The 18,303-nt window shown below is 45.8% G+C and overlaps 1 protein-coding gene across 1 annotated transcript in view; it reads left to right on the forward strand.

Moving 5' to 3' along the window:
* Positions 1 to 18,303, forward strand: part of DTYMK (deoxythymidylate kinase) — a 26,105-nt gene continuing 7,802 nt past the window's right edge. Inside the window, exons 1-3 of the mRNA XM_032795976.2 lie at positions 1 to 248; positions 1,831 to 1,939; positions 11,411 to 11,501. Coding sequence (XP_032651867.1) covers positions 35 to 248; positions 1,831 to 1,939; positions 11,411 to 11,501 — 414 coding nt within the window. The 5' untranslated portion in view covers positions 1 to 34. The remainder of the gene's footprint in view (positions 249 to 1,830; positions 1,940 to 11,410; positions 11,502 to 18,303) is intronic.

Here is an 18,303-nt window from a genome sequence, read left to right on the forward strand (position 1 = left end):
CCCTGCTGTCCAAACTGTCCCCGCGTGGCTCTCTATGGTTCTCCGGAAGCGGATGCTCCTCCTACCCGCGCATGTCTGTTCCGGAGTGGTAACGGTTGTGGCGCGTGCCGGCGGGGCCATGGCGTGCAGACGCGGGGCGCTGGTGGTGCTGGAGGGGGTGGACCGGACCGGGAAGACCACGCAGAGCCGGAGGCTGGTGGAAGCCCTGCGGGCATCTGGGCACCTCGCTGAGCTCCTGCGATTCCCGGGTACGGGGGGAGCCTGGCCCTTCCCCCCTTTTCTGCGGTCCCCGCCATCCCCAACCTCCGTGATATGGATGGGGTTGGGAGGCACCGTTAACCCTGGGGAGGTCGGGGGTACAGTTACCCCCGTGACATGGAAGGGAGGGTAGGTGGAGAGCACCACCAACCCCCGTGATGGGGTACTACAGGTGGGTGGGCACAGCCAAGCCAAGTGACATGAAAGGGAAGTGTGGAGCAACAATAACCCTTGTAATTGTGGGAAATGCTGCCAACTCCCATGACATGGAGGGAAGGGTGGGGCACCGTTACCGCCATGACACAGGGGTCACCGCCAATCCCACTGACATGGAGGGGACAGGGGACATTGCTAACGCCTGTGACATGGAGCCAGGAGCAGGGCCAACTTTAGGCCTATTCCACCAATTCCCCCGAATCGGACCCAGTGCCCAGTGAGAATCCCTTCCCTGGCTAGAGGCTCCTTTTTAATTTTTACTCACCTGGTGGCCCTTTGGGTCTTCAGCAGCACTTCAGCGGCGGGTCCTTCGCTTGCTCTGGGTCTTCGGCAGCACTTCGGTGGCGGGTCCTTCAGTGCCACCAAAGACATGGAGCGAGTGAAGGACATACCGCCAAAGTGCCACTGAAGACTTGGGGCACTGCCCAGTGAGTACAAGCCTCACATATTTTTTTACGTGTGTTTTTTTTTGTTTTTGCTTTTGTTTTTTAATCATCCCTGCCAGGGTTCTGTCAAAACTGTTCAAATTGGGCTCCGCACTTCCTAAAGCTGGCCCTGGCGGGGAGACACCACAAACCTCACTGATGGGGGTGGGAAAGTTGGGGGAGCTGTTAGCAACATTAACTCCACTGACGCAGGTTGGGGCAGCCCCATGTAGCCCTCTGACAAGGGGTGGGGAGCCCTGAAGGGTGCACACCAAGGGCTGGTGATTGCTGTGGCTTTCCAGTAAGCAGTGTTCCCCAAAGTTTGAAAGCTAGGTGTCCCTTCAGGAAAATAAAACCATTGGTGCTGTGTCTTGCCCTCCTTTTCATGCCTGCCATGACAGTTCGAGGTCTAGTCATCTTAAAGGTATACGTCTTCACAGCTAGTGTTTGCTTTGTCCTGGGGTATGCCCCCCTTCCATTTGGGGAGAGGCCTCTGAAAACACTGGGGAATGTAACACTGATATCTGTAGCTGCATTCTCAGCTGTGGTCTTGCATGGTTCCTTGGCTGTCACAGTGAATCCTTTGTGGTGGGAATGTATTGCCACACTAGAAAGGCCAGGACACATGGCTTTTCTGTCACGTTTCCCTACATTTACTCCTTTTATTTTTACTCTGCCATTGAGGTTGTGCTTCCCATATTATGGCACCTCCTGGTTTTTGGTTTGTTTACATTGCACCTTTTTAAAAATTGAATAGTTGGATTTTCAGAAAAGCAGTATGTATGTCCAAGCATGACTGGTTTTAGTTTTGGGTTTAAAATATTTGTTCCATGGAATTTTTACATGGAGTAAATCTTAAGTCATATTGCACAGTAACTGAAGCAAGGGACTGCATAACTCACCAGATTTGTTCTTGTACTCTTTCTTACAGATAGAACAACAGAAATTGGACGGCTAATTAGCTCCTACTTGGAGAACAAGAGCAATTTGGAGGACCACACAGTGCATCTGCTTTTCTCTGCTAACCGCTGGGAACAAGTGTAAATATAATTCTTTTTTGAGTTTTAAAGTAATGTGCATAGCTTTGAATCCTGAGTATTGCCTGCACACTTTAGGGCACCCACCTTAACCCAGTTCCTAGAGCTCAAGGCATAACCCGGTTGATTTAGGCAGCCCCATTCCCAATTTGATCCTGCTTCTGAAAACAATATTTACCCATGACTCCCGATTTCCTATACAGGTCAGGATTGGTCTTGTGATGAATGCTTTCATTGTCTCCCTTGTATAGAATATTAATTGTGTTGAATTTTTGGTTTCCAAAGCATCCCTGGGAAGCCACTGCTCTCCAAGCACACATACTGATGCACCTGTGTCAATTAACATTGTGGGGCATGTTTGTTTCCCAAATCTCCCCTTTATTGCACCTACAATGGGATGCCCCCATTTGTCATACTGTTTTTTTAAATAATTGGAGCTATGCCAATCTCCTAAAACTGGAAGAGACCTCAAAAGGTCATCAAGTCCAACCCCCTGCCTTCACTAGCAGGACCAAGTACTGATTTTGCCCCAGATCCCTAAGTGGCCCTCTCAAGGATTGAGCTCACAACCCTGGGTTTAGCTCACCAATGCTCAAACCGCTGAGCTATCTTGAGGGATAGCTGTAGTTGGGTCACCACCTCAGAGGAAGTCCGAGGAGGCAGGCACCAATATTGGGGTGGCACCAACAATACAGAGTCCGTTATGGGAGTTACAGGAGCCCTGTCAGTCAATTCCTCTTGCCTTTCTAACTGGACAACCCTCTGCAATAATTCACTTGTGGGCTTCCCATCCCATTTCTCTTTAGGTTCTCCTGCCATCGTGAGCTTCCTCCATGCCTTCGTTCCCCATGTGCATCTCCTGTGCATTCTCTATGCTGCATCTGATACACATATCCATTTCTTCCTCTTGTTCCTTTGCTGTCCCTTGCACCTCCCTGTTCTCTTCCTCTAACATGCTATGGTGCATCGGGCCCCTTTTCCCCTTGAAGATCTGGGGGCCTTTTGTTGGCAAAAGTTACCGCCTGGACCGATTCCATTTTTCTGTCAATTCCTTCTTCTGATTGTCCCAGTGGATCTTGAAAAACTATAGCTGCTAGAAAAATATCCTGTTTTAACTCGGGGTACCCACTAGCTGGATCTGTGGGTCCTAAATTCACCTTCATTTTTTAATTCAAACCGTCTAACAATGCAGATTTAAAAGCTAAAGCATCGAAATCCAGTTGGGTTCCAGTTACTATTGGCACAAACGCAGCAGCCATGGCCAGTATCGCCTTTTTAATGACATACCATTCTGGGGACTCACAGAGGCCCTGTTCTTTTACATGGAACAATTTCCCCTGTGGTCGGTCCAACATTACTTTCTTTATTATTTCTTTCACCCAGTCCCATCTGGTAGCAAGAACACCGTTTGCACCTAACCGCTCCTCAGCAGTCCTTATTACTGCGCAGTCAGAAGCACTAGTGCAGGCCTGGGGTAAAACCTCATAATCTGCTGGCCTCCATCCAGATTGTGCCAACACCTTCACCATCCAGTCCAGACACATTTTCCTTTCTAGAGGTCCCAATAACTGAGCAGCTGCCCGTACCTGGTCACTGTTTATCTGGGCCCAAGCCTTATTTTCTTATAACAATGTTCTGACAGCTGTCTGAGCATCCCCTAGTTTCATTTGCAATGCAGATAATCCGAGGCGTGATTATTGCTAGTTGAAAACTTCTCCAGTCAGTTTTTCTACTTTCATTTTTAAATGTTCACACTCTCCTGTTTTGGCCTATAGGGCTGTTGGATTTTGTAATGCTGAAGCTGCACTGGCACACTGCGGTGCCTTATACTGAGCCAAATTATCCTTAACTATATCCAACTCTAATTTGTAATCCTCCAGTTGTCTTTCCTGGAGTGCTACCAGGCTGAAAGATTAGTGATGGCTTTCCATAATGTCCATGCTGCTGCTGCTTTGATAGCGTTTTTTCTTTGGTTTTTGCTTCATGCGTTTACAGAATGCTTTAAACTAGAGCTGTCAAGCGATTATACAAATTAATTGCACAATTAAACAAGAATAGAATGCTATTTATTTAAATATTTTTGGTTGTTTTCTACATTTTCAAATATATTGATTTGAGTTATAACACAGAATACAAAGTGTACAGTGATCTCTTTATATTTATTTTTGACTACAAGTATTTGCACCGTAAAAAACAAAAATATATAGTATTTTTCTATTCACCTAATGCACGTACTGTAGTGCAATCTCTTTATCATGAAAGTTGAACCTACAAATGTAGAATTATGTATAAAAAAAATCTGCATTAAAAATAAAACGTAAAACTTTAAAGCCTACAAGTCCACTCAGTCCTACTTCTTGTTCAGCCAATCGCTCAGATAAACAAGTTTGTTTACATTTGCAGAAGATAATGCTGCCTGCTTCTTGTTTGTCACCTGAAAGTGAGAACAGTAGTTTGCATGGCACTGTTGTAGCTGGCGTCACAAGATATTTACATGCCAGATGCACGAAAGATTCATATGTCCCTTGATGCTTCAACTACCATGCCAGAGGACATGCTGATGATGGGTTCTTCTCAAAGAAGTGTGGACCGATGCATGTTCATTTCCATCATCTGAGTCAGATGCCACCAGCAGAAGGTTGATTTTTTTTTTTTTTTTGTGGTGGATTCTGTAGTTTCCACATCAGAGTGTTGCTCTTTTAAGACTTCTGAGAGCATGCGCCACACCTCATCCCTCTCAGATTTTTGGAAGGCACTTCACATTCTTTAATCTTGGGTCCAGTGCTGTAGCTATCTGTAGAAATTTCACATTGGTATCTTTTTTTGCATTTTATCAAATTTGCAGTGAAAGTGTTCTTAAAACGAACAAAATGTGCTGGGTCATCATCCGAGACTGCTATAACATGAAATATATGGCGGAATGTGTGTAAAACAGAGCAGGAAATATACAGTTCTTCCCCAAGGAGTTCAGTCACAAATTTAATTAACACACTTTTTTTAACGAGCATCATCAGCATGGAAGCATGTCCTCTGGAATGATGGCCAAAGCATGAAGAGGCATATGAATCTTCAGCACATCTGGCATGTAAATGTCTTGCTGTGCCAGCTACAACAGTGCCATGCGACAGCCTGTTCTCACTCTCAGGTAACATTGTAATTAAGAAGTGGGTAGCATTATCTCCCGTAAATGTAAACAAACTTGTTTGTCTTAGCAATTGGCAGCCCAAAAGTAGGACTGAGTGGACTCATAGGCTCTAAAGTTTTACATTGTTTTGTTTTTGAGTGCAGATACCTAACAGAAAACCGCTACATTTGTAAGTTGCACTTTCATGATAAAAAGATTTCACTACGGTACTTGTATGAGGTGAATTGAAAAATATTTTTGTTTTTTACAGTGCAGATATTTATAATAAAAAATATAAAGTGAGTACACTTGTATTCTGTGTTGTAATTGAAAACAATAGATTTGAAAATGTAAAAAAAAAATCCAAAAATATTTAATACATTTCAGTTGGTATTCTATTGCTTCACAGTGCAATTAATCGTGATTAATTTTTTTTAGTTAATCGTGTGAGTTAACTGTGATTAATCAACGGCCCTACTTTAAACTCCTTACAAGCAGACTCAAGGACATCCCTCCCCTGGAAAGAATCTTGTCCCCCTGGGTATGGACCTTGTTCTGCTACCCATTTAGGAAGGAAGTTGGGCTCGTCAGCTAACCCTCACCCCTCCTGCTCCTTTTCTTTGTTCCCTCCTGAAGCTTCAGAATGGTTATTCTGTCAAGTAGGTAGCGGCCCTTATTGACAAAATGCACAGGTATTCTGCTGCTATTACTTTTCTACAGTTACTCACTGTGTGAAGCTCTATCAGTTCAGTCCAAATGACCACAGGCTGCCTGCATTCCCCACGACATTTGTTACCTGCACCCACTCTCTAAGGCACCCACCTTTACCCAGTTCCTAGGGCTCAAGGCATAGTCCGATTGATTTAGGCATCTCCACCCTTTCCCAGTTCCTAGAGCTCCAGGCAAAAGGCACCTACCTTTAGCCAGTTCTGAGGGCTCAGGGTCACCCATACCCAATTCCTGAGGCTTAGGGCATACTCTTCTGTGGATTTGCATGGTCTTTTACCAGTGCAAGAGCCTTACACAGTAATATCCTTAATCTCTATTTATTAACCACCACCAAAACAGAATGCTATGAATACAATCCTCACCACTCCCAAGAAGGAGGATGAACTTTTCCTGATGGCCAGTCAGGATCAGGTCATCCGGGGACTCCAGCTTCTGCATGGTGTGACTGGGAGGCTGTTGAGATCTGGCAGCTATGACCGTGTCCTGGAGTTGGTTCCAAAGAACTTCCTTTTGGACCCCAGTTTATATAGTGAAACTTGAGTCCTGCTTAGCTGTGCCTTAACCAATCATTTTAAACTAAAGTACTTCAAAACCATATCTTTCACCAATCCTGGCCCATTATGAAAAAATCTTTAACCAATCACACCCAACCACCATAGTTGATTTACATCTAGCAAAATTAGTTATGTAACAGACAGAAACTATACAGATAAACAATAGAGAAGTAGGGATCATAAAGGCAAAACAATAAAGTAGTAGAGATTTCACACCCAAACTGTTGATTGATAAGTGATGCCTTGCCAGACAGAATTTTCTTAAACATCTTAAGAGATTCCTTGCTTATCTGGTATGATGGGTACTGTTAGTAGGGGTGCCTTCTTAACAGTCCGATATTACATTGTTTTGATATAACTTAAAAGGAAGGTGAGGATGTGACTTTCTGCTTCTTGGCTCATAGCTACTGCTCTCCTTACATGGCTGCAGAAAAAGGTCTCAAAGGCCTTACATGAGGTTACACAGTGGATTAACATGTTACGTTGGTAATCTCTTGAAATCTTAATTAAAAGCTCAACTGTAAGTGAAAGTGAATTTGGTAGTCTCCTCTTCCTACCCACTTCTGTGTGTGTCACAAAGTCATCTCCCGATATGATCTGATTGGCATTCTTAAAAGCAGCCTGGAATAGAATTAAGAGTGCTTTTAGGTTAGGACTGAGGTGTACTGAAGCATCTGCTAGCATCATCTTGAATTAGGCTAGAACTGGAAATCCATCTCTTTATGAGCACTAAATTAATTCATACTAAATATAAGAAAGTCTTCATGCTTTTCCTAATGTTGTAGCTGAAGGCACAGAGACTAATGTAGAACGCGTTTCTCCAGCTCTGAATTTGCCATACCAACAAGACTGATTTAGATTTCTCACACAGTGTGCTTAATCTTGGGTTCACATGATTTCTTGATTTGTATTTTATGTATATAGCCCTCTAAACTATAGGGATAACTTGCCTGTGTTCTGAATCCCTGATCTAGTCTGTTAATTTTTTTCCCCTCCCTTTTGAGGGGGGAGGCAGATACCTGCCTATGGTGTGGGAATATTTCTTCAATGTTTCCAGGTCTGTTGGTGAATTTCCTCTGCCTGGTCTTAAGTAGCGGGAACAGCAACAATCACAGGGTGGATTGAGCTCAGAGAAGAGCACTGAGTGAGTAAATGTGACTCTGTTGTAGCAACAGAGAACCACAGCTTCTCCCAGTGGAGCTTGGCATAAGTGGCATAGTTGTAAGGCGCAAGGGCATGGATTCTGTGTTTTTCATACAATTAAAAAATGACATTTCCCTTCTAAATCATGTATTATGCTATTGTCCTGTATGATGATAAAATTCAAAATAGATGGTTAACATTCAGCATGATTTTGACCAGTCCCTAGGACTTCTGATTGAGTCATACTCCCTAAACTTTAATCAAAGGAAATTGTGATGAAACTTCTAAGTGATTTAAGAGGGGTGGGAGTGGCCCAGACTTTCTACTTCAACATCCATATATTAAGAAGAAAATGTAAGAACTGCTCACTTGTGAGCAGTTCACTGCTCTCCCACCTAACAAATGCTATTGCAAGCTTATGGCTTGATGCTGAGCCTCTCTCATTAGAACTTCAGTGAGAGTAGCAGGTGCTTAACACCTCTCTGGAACAAATTCCCCCAGGCTAAACTTTGGTGCCTACATTTGCACTGAAATAAGGCACCAGGGCTGCAGTGAGCTCTACGCAGGCAGACACTGGCACTTGTATGGAGGTCCACTGATTGCAGTGTGTCTCTGGACACGCATTGGGTCCACCAGTGGAGAGCTTGTTACAGGATCTGACCTGATTTTCTATGTGCTGAGTGTAATGTTGCACCCCATAATGCTTTATAGAAATATGCTTATGAGTGTAAATATGACATAACTGGAAAGTTTTATGCTAGATATGTCATGTAACATATCTTTGCAAAGGTTATGTTCTACTGAATGTATTCATCCTATTCGTATGCATGTATCATTTTTATATCTGAAGTTATGAGTGTTGGCTCTATGCTTGTATTTAAAGTTTGCTGTAGGAAGAACCTAAGGCAGATTTGGTCAACATAGTGTGAAGGGGTTATTCAAGTAATTGGGAGTCCTTAGCTAACAATGGATCTTGATAGATGCCAATCCACATCTGAGCTTTTCTGGGAACGTTTGGGCTAACGTGAGCATTGGCGTTGGCCTCTAGAGAACTGAGTCATGCATGGACATGTGACTTGCCCATGTGACATCAAAACTCCATCTTGTAGCTGTGATTCTAAAGTGGGGAGAGACGTGTTTCCACCCACAAGAAAGCCCCTGGAAACCCCTCCAGTTTGTCTTCAGCTGGCTCAAGAGAGCCTCTCCACTCCAAAGGATGCCTGAAAGAAACTGGAACAAAGGACAGTAACTACAGGGGTGTGAGCGATTGCTGGACCCAGACTAGGAGGAAGTTTAGTTGTAAAAGAAGCTTATTGGAACATCTCTGAGGGTGAGATTTACCTGCATTTAGTTTCCTACTGTATTAGGCTTAGACTTGTGTGTGTTATTTTATTTTGTTTGGTAATTTACTTTGTTCTGTCTGTTATTACTTGGAACCACTTAAATCCTACTTTTTATATTTAATAAAACCACTTTTTACTTATTAATTAACCCAGAGTCAGTGATTAATACCTGGGGGAGCAAACAGCTGTGCATATCTTTCTATGAGTGTTATAGAAGATGGACGATTTATGAGTTTACCCTGTATAGGCTTTATTCAGAGTAAAACGGATTTATTTGGGGTTTGGACCCCATTGGGAGCTGAGTATCTGAGTGTTGGAGACAGGAGCACTTCTTAAGCTGTTTTCAGTTAAGGCTGCAGCTTCTGGTGGATGTGGAACAGACCTGGGTCTGTGTTTGTAGCAGGCTATCATGTCTGGCACAACCAGGCAAGGTACTGAAGTCCTAAGCTGCCAGGGAAAACTAGCTTAGAAGTAGTCCCAGCACATCAGATGGCAGTCAGATGCTACTCCTAGTTCTGTGACCCAACCCATCACACTGAGGCCCCTTAACTCCTCTCAAAATTAATGTTGTGTGAGAACTCTCAGAATCAGCCCCCATATCTGCTTCTTGGCATCAGAGGGTGAAACATTCTTAGTCCTTGCTCTCACATGGATGAATTGCAGAATTGAGGCCTTAGAGTGTAGTCTCACTAAGGGCTTGGCTACACTTGCAAGTTGCAGCGCTGGTGAGGGGGTTACAGCTCTGCAACTTACTCGGTGTCCACAGTTACAAAGCTCAGCCAGCGCTGCAACTCCCTGGCTGCAGCGCTGGCTGTACTCCTGGTCTGCTACGGGTGTAGCGAATCCAGCGCTGGTGATGCAGCGCTGCTCATCAGGTGTGGACACTCACCAGCGCTGTTATTGGCCTCCAGGGTATTAAGAGGTATCCCAGAATTCCTGTCTACAACAAACCGGAAGGTACTCCCCGGAGCTACCAAACACAGCTGCTCTTTGCTCCAGCGAGCGAGCCGAGCCGAGGCTTTGGAATGTTCACAGCTGTTTGCTTGAGGAGACAAACAGCACGGGGGGGGGAGGGAGTCCGTCGGAGAAGCTGCTTATCTGGTCTGAAGCCTTTTTACATTTAAGAGTGATTGAGAGAGGGGTGGGGAAATGGCCAGAATTTGCAAGGCAGGGAGCTCACAGTGTCTGCTCCAAAAATCCGCTCTCTCTGTCTCCCCGACGCTCCTGTCACACTCCACCCCACCCCCCCGCTTTTGAACTTGCAAGGCAGGGAGCTGTCACAGTGTCTGCTCCAAAAATCCGCGCTCTCTGTCTCCCCGACGCTCCCTGTCACACTCCACCCCACCCCCCTCTTTTGAAAAGCACGTTGCAGCCACTTGAACGCTGGGATAGCTGCCCACAATGCACCACTCCCAACAGTGCTGCAAATGTGGCCACACTGCAGCGCTGGTCCTATACAGCTGTACGACCACAGCTGTAACTCCCAGCACTGCACATTTCCAAGTGTAGCCATACCCTAAATCTCTTGCTGCTGAGATGCTCTTAAAGAACTGGTGTTCTTCCCTTCATTTTTCAAGTTAAGCTTCAGCTCTCTTGCTTTATGATGAAGTATGCACTACACTGTTTATTACAGAGAGTGGGTACTGCCTTTAATACGATCTCCTATTAACAATTCAACCTGGATGCTACTCCTTTTGTGCAATAAGTGGTAGAATGATGTAGGGTTTTAGCCAAACCAGACTTTTACAAGTGTAATGGTATAATTTGTGGAACGTAGTGCTGTTAGCTGGAAATCTGTAAAATAGAAAAAATGTTTCACTTTTAAAAAGCTGCATTTTCCAAAGGCTTCTCTGATCCTGCTGACACTGGTGGTAGTTCATCTTTATCTAATGCCAAGCAGATCAAGAACATTCCTGAATTCTCAGCATGGAAGACACATGCATGAGTCTTGACACATATTGTCTATTTTGGGTGAAGTTCAAGTAATTTCTTGCCCAAGAGACACAGTCCTTATTGTATCTGTTACACTAAATAGAAAAATTGAACTAAACCATTCGTTTGGTCCCAACTGTGGATACTTTCAGCTTGGCTGTGACTTTGTCCATAGGTCATTTAACTGGATGAAGTAGTGCTCTGCATTGCCATGCAGGAGACTTGGGATTAGTGGCTCTGAAACTTGCTTTTTATGCTGGGTGATGAGAGGTTATTTGCTCAGCCCCTAATAAAGGGCAGGATGAAAGTAGCACTATTTCAGGCAGCAGCAGCCATAGCAAGCACCCATCTTGCAGCACTGTTTGTCTCTGAAAAGAGTCCCATCCACTCCTCCTTGGCTGGAAGGAAAGTGATGCAACAAGGTTGGGGGAGATTTTTAGAGCATTGAGAAACTGTGGGTGACAAAGCTTATAAACAAAAATCACAGCCTTGACTGACAAACTACTCTAACCCCACAGTTGCTGGAGATCACTATAGCCAAGTACCTCAACTGTTGAAAAGGGCCCACCTGCTGTGTCCTCTGTGTTGAATTATTTGCATTTCTGCCTGGGTACAATGGAGTATGACGTGTCTTTTCTTTGTTGTTCAGGCCTTTGATTAAAGAGAAGTTAAATCAAGGCATCACTCTAGTGGTGGACAGATATGCCTTTTCTGGGGTGGCCTTCACAAGTGCCAAAGAGGTGAGTGGATGAACAGAAAGGCAGTGCCTGTGTCTAATTGGGAGGGCACTGTAAAAATGATAAACAAAAGATATAGTATTTTTCAGTTCACCTCATACAGTAGTGCAATCTTTTGCTTGAAAGTGTAACTTAGAAACGCAGATTTTTTTTTTTTGTTACATAACTGCACTCAAAAACAAAACAATGCAAACCTTTAGAGCCTACAGGTCCACTCAGTCCTACTTCTCGTTCAGCCAATCACTAAGAGAAACAAGTTTGTTTACATTTGCAGAAGATAATGCTGCCTGCTTCTAGTTTACAATGTCACCTGGAAGTGAGAGCAGGCATTAACATGGCACTTTGTAGCTGGTATTGCAGGGTATTTAAGTGCCAGATATGCTAAACATTTGTATGCCCCATCATGCTTCAGTCACCATTCCATGCTGATGATGTTCGTTTAAATTTGTGACTGAACTCCTTGGAGGAGAATTGTATATTTCCTGCTCTGTTTTACACATGTTCCGCCATATCTTTCATGTTATAGCAGTCTCGGATGATGACCCAGCATGTTTAATTTACGAACAGCATCGCTGCAGATTTGACGAAATGCAAAGAAGGTACTAATGTGAGATTCCTAAAAATAGCTGCATCACTCGACCCAAGGTTTAAGGATCTGAAGTGCTCTCCACAATATGAGAGGGACGAGGTGTGGAAAATGCTTTCAGAAGTCTAAAGAGAGGAACACTCAGATGCTGAAACTACAGAACCCAAACCACCAAAGAAGATCAACCTTCTGCTGGTGACATCTGACTCAGATGATGAAAATGAACCTGCATTGGTCTGCTGTGCTTTGGATTGTTATCTAGCAGAACCCCTCATCAGCATTGACGCATATCATAGAATATCAGGGTTGGAAGGGACCGCAGGAGGTCATCTAGTCCAACCCCCTGCTCAAAGCAGGACCAATCCCCAACTAAATCATCTCAGCCAGGGCTTTGTCAAGCCTGACCTTAAAAACCTCTAAGGAAGGAGATTCCACCACCTCCCTAGGTAACCCATTCCAGTGCTTCAACCACCGCTCCAATGAAAAAGTATTTCCTTGATATCAACTAAAGCTCCCCCACTGCAACTTGAGACCATTACTCCTTGTTCTGTCAGCTGGACCGGCTGTGAGAACAATTTAATCCATCCTCTTTCGAACCCCCTTTCAGGTAAGTTGAAAGCAGCGATCAAATCCCCCCTCATTCTTCTCGTCTAACCGACTAAATCCCAGTTCCCTCAGCCTCTCCTCATAAGTCATATCCTCAGCCCCTAATCATTTTGTTGCCCTCCGCTGGACTCTTTCCATTTTTCCACATCCTTCTTGTAGTGTTGTGACAGATTTCTCTTACCCATCTGGTCCAGGGCGTCAGGTGTGACAGGTTGAGGCCACAGGATCTTTTAGGGGGAGAATGACGGAGCACACAAGTGTCTAAGTTTTAAAACTTTATTAGTAAAAATATAAAGATACAGCGTGAGTGTTGGGACTGCTCCCACGTATACAAAAGAAAAAAGAAGAGTTAGTTACTCATACTCACACATGCATACTCGCACGCCTGGCCAAGGCCTGGGTGTAACAAGAAGAAGGAAGAGGGGAGCGTGGACGGAGTCTTGTATCTGTGAACGGGTCATCCAGCGTCCACTGTAGCTTCCGACTTGCTTCTGGCTCGTGGAGGGTTTTTAAGTCCTGAGTTCTTTGGGGTCTTTCGTTTAGGGCCTCTCTTCCTGGTGCTGTCTTGTACCAGTTCACAGCCAGCTCGCTGTGGCTCTCGTCGCTTCCCATAACACACCGGCTCCAAAGACTTTGTTTTCCCCCCGTTGACCTTTGCCATCTCATTCGCTCTCACTGTCCATTGCTACTCTGCAGCCCTGTACAACTTAGTTCTCCTCTCTCACAGCTGGGCAGCTCCAGATTTCCTTGTCGAGCCATACCTTGGATCAGGGCCTAGTGTCTTATCTTCACCGGAGCTAGCTAAAGGTCAGAGATAGATTAACCCTCTCGCTCTCTTCCTCCTCTTGGCCTCTTCCATTTCACACTCACACTTCACTTCCCTGGAAATGCCTTGCAGTGCTTGCAACGTGGTTAGCAACATACAGTGCTGATTCTTCCCCATGGGACCAAGGAGGGAGTCCTTGGCCTGTGACAGTGTGGCCCAAATCGGACACAGTACTCCAAATGAGGCCTCACCATGTCGAATACAGGGGATAGAATCAATCTCGATCTGTGCGCATGCCCCTACTTAACAGCCATAAATGTCATTAGCCTTCTTGGCAACAAGGGCACACTGTCGACATCATACAGCTCTCATCCACTGTAACTTAGGTCCTTTCTGCAGAACTGCTGCACAAGCATTGGCCTAGTCTATGCAGTGCATGGGATTCTCCAGCCTAAGCACAGGACTCTGCACTTGTCGGTGAACTTCATCAGATTTCTTTTGGCAATCCTCTAATTATTAGAATCCTCTCTGTATCCTATCCCTACCCTCCAGCGTATCTACCATCCTCTCAGTTGTGTCATACGCAACTTGCTGAGGTGCAATCCACGCCATCCTCCAGATCATTAATGCAGAATATTGAACAAACCGGCCCCAGGACTGACCCTTGAGCACTCCGCGTGAACCGGTGCCACTAGATTTGGAGCCATTATCACTACCGTTGAGCCCGTATGATCTAGCAGCTTTCTATCCACCTTAAGTCCATTCACTAGCATTACTTTCTTAACTCTGCCCAATCAGGAATACTGTGGAACCGATCAAGCTTTGCTAAGACACGGAATAAGTATGTCGCTGCTTGCCTCTCCACAGAGCCAGTAATCTCCGTCATGGAAGGCAATTAGGTTAATTTCAGGCATAGACTGCCCTTGTGTGAATCCATTGGCTGACTGTTCCTGATTCCTTCTCTAGGGTGTGGTGTGCGGGGGGAGTCACGAACTTGTTCGCTTGAGGACCTGCGTCAATTTTTCCGGAAACTGACGTGAGGCTGAGTGGTCTTAGTTCCCTGGATCCTTCTTCCTTCCCATTTTAAAGATGGCACTAACTTTAGCACTTTTTCCGGTCATCCAGTGACATCCCCGATCGCCGGTGAGTTTTCAAATAATGGCCGAATGGCTCTTTATCACATCGTTCAACTCCTTTAGCACCCTCGGACAGTGTACGGCGCCATGGATGTGTGCTCGTCCAGCTTTCTAAAATAGTCCTGAACCACTTCTTCCTCCGAGAGGGTTGGTCACCTCCTCCCCATGCTGTGCTGCCAGTGCAGTAGTCCTGGGAGCTGATTTGTTCATGAAGACCAAAGGCAAAAAAAGCATTGCGTACATTAGTTTCTTCCACTTCAGTAGGGGCCCACACTTCTCCTTGACCACCAACCTTTGCTAAATACCTGAAACTCCTTCTGTTACTCGTTAGCATCTCTCGTGCAGCTGCAAGCTCCAAGTGTGACTGGCCTTCCTGATTTCACTCCTGCATGCGCTGCGCAATACTTTATATCCTCCCTGGTCATTTTCACGTGTTCACTTCTTGTAAGCTTCTTTTTTGATTGTTTAAATCAGCCAAGGATTCACTGTAAGCCAGGCTGGTCCGCCTGCATATTTACTGTTTCTTTCTACACATCTGATGTTTGTTCCTGCAACCTCAATAAGATTCGTTTAATGCAGCCAAGGCTCTTCCTGGACTCCTTTCCCCCTCATATATTCTCTCCAGGGGATCCTGCCCTCAGTTCCTTGAGGAGTCAAACTCCTGCTTTTGCTGAGTCCAGGTCGTATCTGCTGCTCTCCTTTCTTCCTTGTGTCAGGATCCTGAACTCGACCATCTCATGGTCACTGCCTCCCAGGTTCCCATCCACTTTTGCTTCCCTCTGGAATGGTGGTTGAAGCATGAAGGGACATATGAATCTTTAGTGCATCTGGCACGTAAATGTCTTGCGACACCAGTTACAACGGTGCCATTTTGAACACCTGTTCTCCCTTTCAGGTGACATTGTAAACAAGAAGCGGGCACCATTATCTCCTGCAAATGTAACCTCAGGAAGGAAGAATCCCATGCACCACTACAGGCTGGGGACCGACTGGCTAAGCAGCAGTTCTGCAGAAAAAGATCTGGGGATTACAGTGGACAAGAAGCTGGATATGAGTCAGCAGTGTGCCCTTGTTGCTAAGAAGGCCAATGGCATATTGGGCTGTATTAGTAGGAGCATTGCCAGCAGATCGAGGGAAGTGATTATTCCCCTCTGTTTGGCACTGGTGAGGCACACCTGGAGTATTGTGTCCAGTTTTGGTCCCTCCACTACTGAAGGGATGTGGACAAACTGGGGAGAGTCCAGCGGAGGGCAGCAAAAATGATTAGGGGGCTGGGGAACATGACTTGTGAGGAGAGGCTGAGGGAACTGCTGTTATTTAGTCTGCAGAAGAGAAGAGTGAGAGGGCATTTGATAGCAGCCTTCAACTACCTGAAGAGGTGTTCCAAAGAGGGTGGAGCTAGGCTGTTCTCAGTGTGGCAGATGACAGAACAAGAAGCAATGGTCTCAAGTTGCATTGGGGGAGGTCTGGGTTGGATATTAGGAAACTATTTCACTAGGAGGGAGGTGAATCACTGGAATGGATTACCTGGAGAGGTGGTGGAATCTTCATACTTAGAGGTTTTTAAGGCCCAGTTTGACACAGGCCTGACTGGGATGATTTAGTTGGTTTTGGTCCTGCTTTGAGCAGGGGATTGAACTAGATGACCTCCTGAGGTTTCTTACAACCCTAATATTCTATGATTCTAACCAAACTTGTTCGTCTGAGCAATTGGCTTAGGTCAGACCGAGTGGACCTGTAGGCTCTAAAGTTTTACGTTGTTCTATTTTTGAATGCTGTTGTTATTTTTTGTACATAATTTGACATTTGTAAGTTCAACTATCATGATAAAGAGATTGCACTACAGTACTTATATTAGGTGAATTGAAAATACATTTTTTTGTTAGTGCAAATATTTGTAATAAAAAATAAATACATAGTGAGCACTGTACACTTTGTATTCTGTGCTGTAATTGAAATCAATATATTTGAAAATGTAGAAAACATCTGAAAATATTTATATACACCTCTACCCTGATAAACGTGTGTTCACATACAATGCAGTAAAGCTCTGACACGCTGCTCTGAGCAGCGTGTTAAGGGTGCCGGGCCAGGCCAGGGCTGAGGGGTTTGATAAGGGGCAGAGAGTCTTGGGGGCGGTCAGGAGCTCTCCCCTTTCCCCCCCAGGGTCTGAGGGGCAGGAGCTATGGGAGGGCACTTTTGGGGGCCCCGCAGTCCCAGAGTGGCCCAGGTATTAGCAGGGGGCCGGGAGCAGCCCGCTCTGCTTCCCTCGCCCCGGCCCCAGCCGTGTCGCTTCAGCGAGGGGGAAGCAGAGCAGCCCGGCCCCAGCCTACTCAGCTCCGCCAGCTCCTAGCGTCAGCGCTCCGCTTCCCACTGCAGGTAAGTACGGGGGGGTGTTCTTTCCCCAACCTCCCCACACTCACCTGCGGCGGGAAGCGGAGCACTGTGGCTGGGAGGTGGCAGAGTGGAGCGGGCTGGGGCCGTGTCGCTCCGTTTCCCACCGCCGGAAAGTGCGGAGGGCATCCTTTCCCCAACCTCCCCACACTCATTGGTGGCAGGAAGCGGAGCAGCCCAGTCCCAGCCAGCTGCACTCTGCCAGCTCTCAGCTGTGGCACTCCACTTCCCGCTGCAGGTGAGTTCAGGACCTTTCCCCAGCTGCCTCCCCGCAACACGGCTGGGGCCGGGGCAAGGAAAGCGGAGCTGGTTGGGGCCGTGTTGCTCCGCTTCCTGCAGCAGGTGAATACGGGGGGCATCCTTTCCGTAACCTCCCTGCACTCAGTGGTGGGAAGCAGAGCGCTGCGGCTGGGAGCTGGCAGAGTGGAGCGGAATGGGGCCAAGCTGGCCCACTTCCCACCACTGCTGGTGAGTGCTGGTCAGGGGGTGGGGGGTGGATAGGGGTCGAAGCAGTCAGGGGACAGGGGGGTTAGGTAGGGGGTGGGGTCTTGGGGGTGATTAGGGACCGGGGTCTCTGGAGGGAGCAGTCAGGGAACAAGGAACAGGGGAGGCAAAGCAAGTTTGATATAACACAGTGTCATCTATAACACAGTGAGATTTTTTTGTCTCCTGAGGACCGCGTTATATTGGGGTAGAAGTGTAAATGGTATTCTATTGTTTAACAGTGTGATTAATCGCGATTAATTTTTTTAATTGCTTGACAGCCCTAATTCATGGTAATTACTACTCACTTTTGCTTAGAAGATTGGTTCATTCAAGACCTTCATCTGCTCTACTAGCCCAGAGAAATTGGAGGCTATTTAAGAATTTGCCTCTAGCCCTGGAATCTTAAAGGAGATTAATGAAAGGATTTATATTTGTAAGTGAGTTGCAAAAGCTTTGTAGGTTTAACAAATTGGCTTTCTACCATCTTTAGTGAGTCAGACTTCAAGGCCAGAATGGATCATTGTGATCAGTTAGTCTGACCTCCTGCACATCACAGAACCTCACCCACCCACTCCTATAACAGAACCATAATGTCTGGCTGAGGTACTGAAGTTTTCAAATTGTGATTTAAAGACTTCAAGTTGCAGAGAATCCACCATTTACTCTAGTTTACACCTGCAAATCACCTGTGACCCATGCTTCAAAGGAAGGTGAAAAATCCCCAAAGTCTCTGCATATCTGACTGGGGGGAAATTCTTTTCTGATCCCAAACATGGCAATCAGTTAAACCCTGAGCGTGTGGGTAAGACCCACCAGCCAGTCTCCTGAAAA

This window comes from Chelonoidis abingdonii, chromosome 8 (genome assembly GCF_003597395.2).
Source record: "Chelonoidis abingdonii isolate Lonesome George chromosome 8, CheloAbing_2.0, whole genome shotgun sequence".
NCBI classification, from domain to species: Eukaryota; Metazoa; Chordata; order Testudines; family Testudinidae; genus Chelonoidis; species Chelonoidis abingdonii.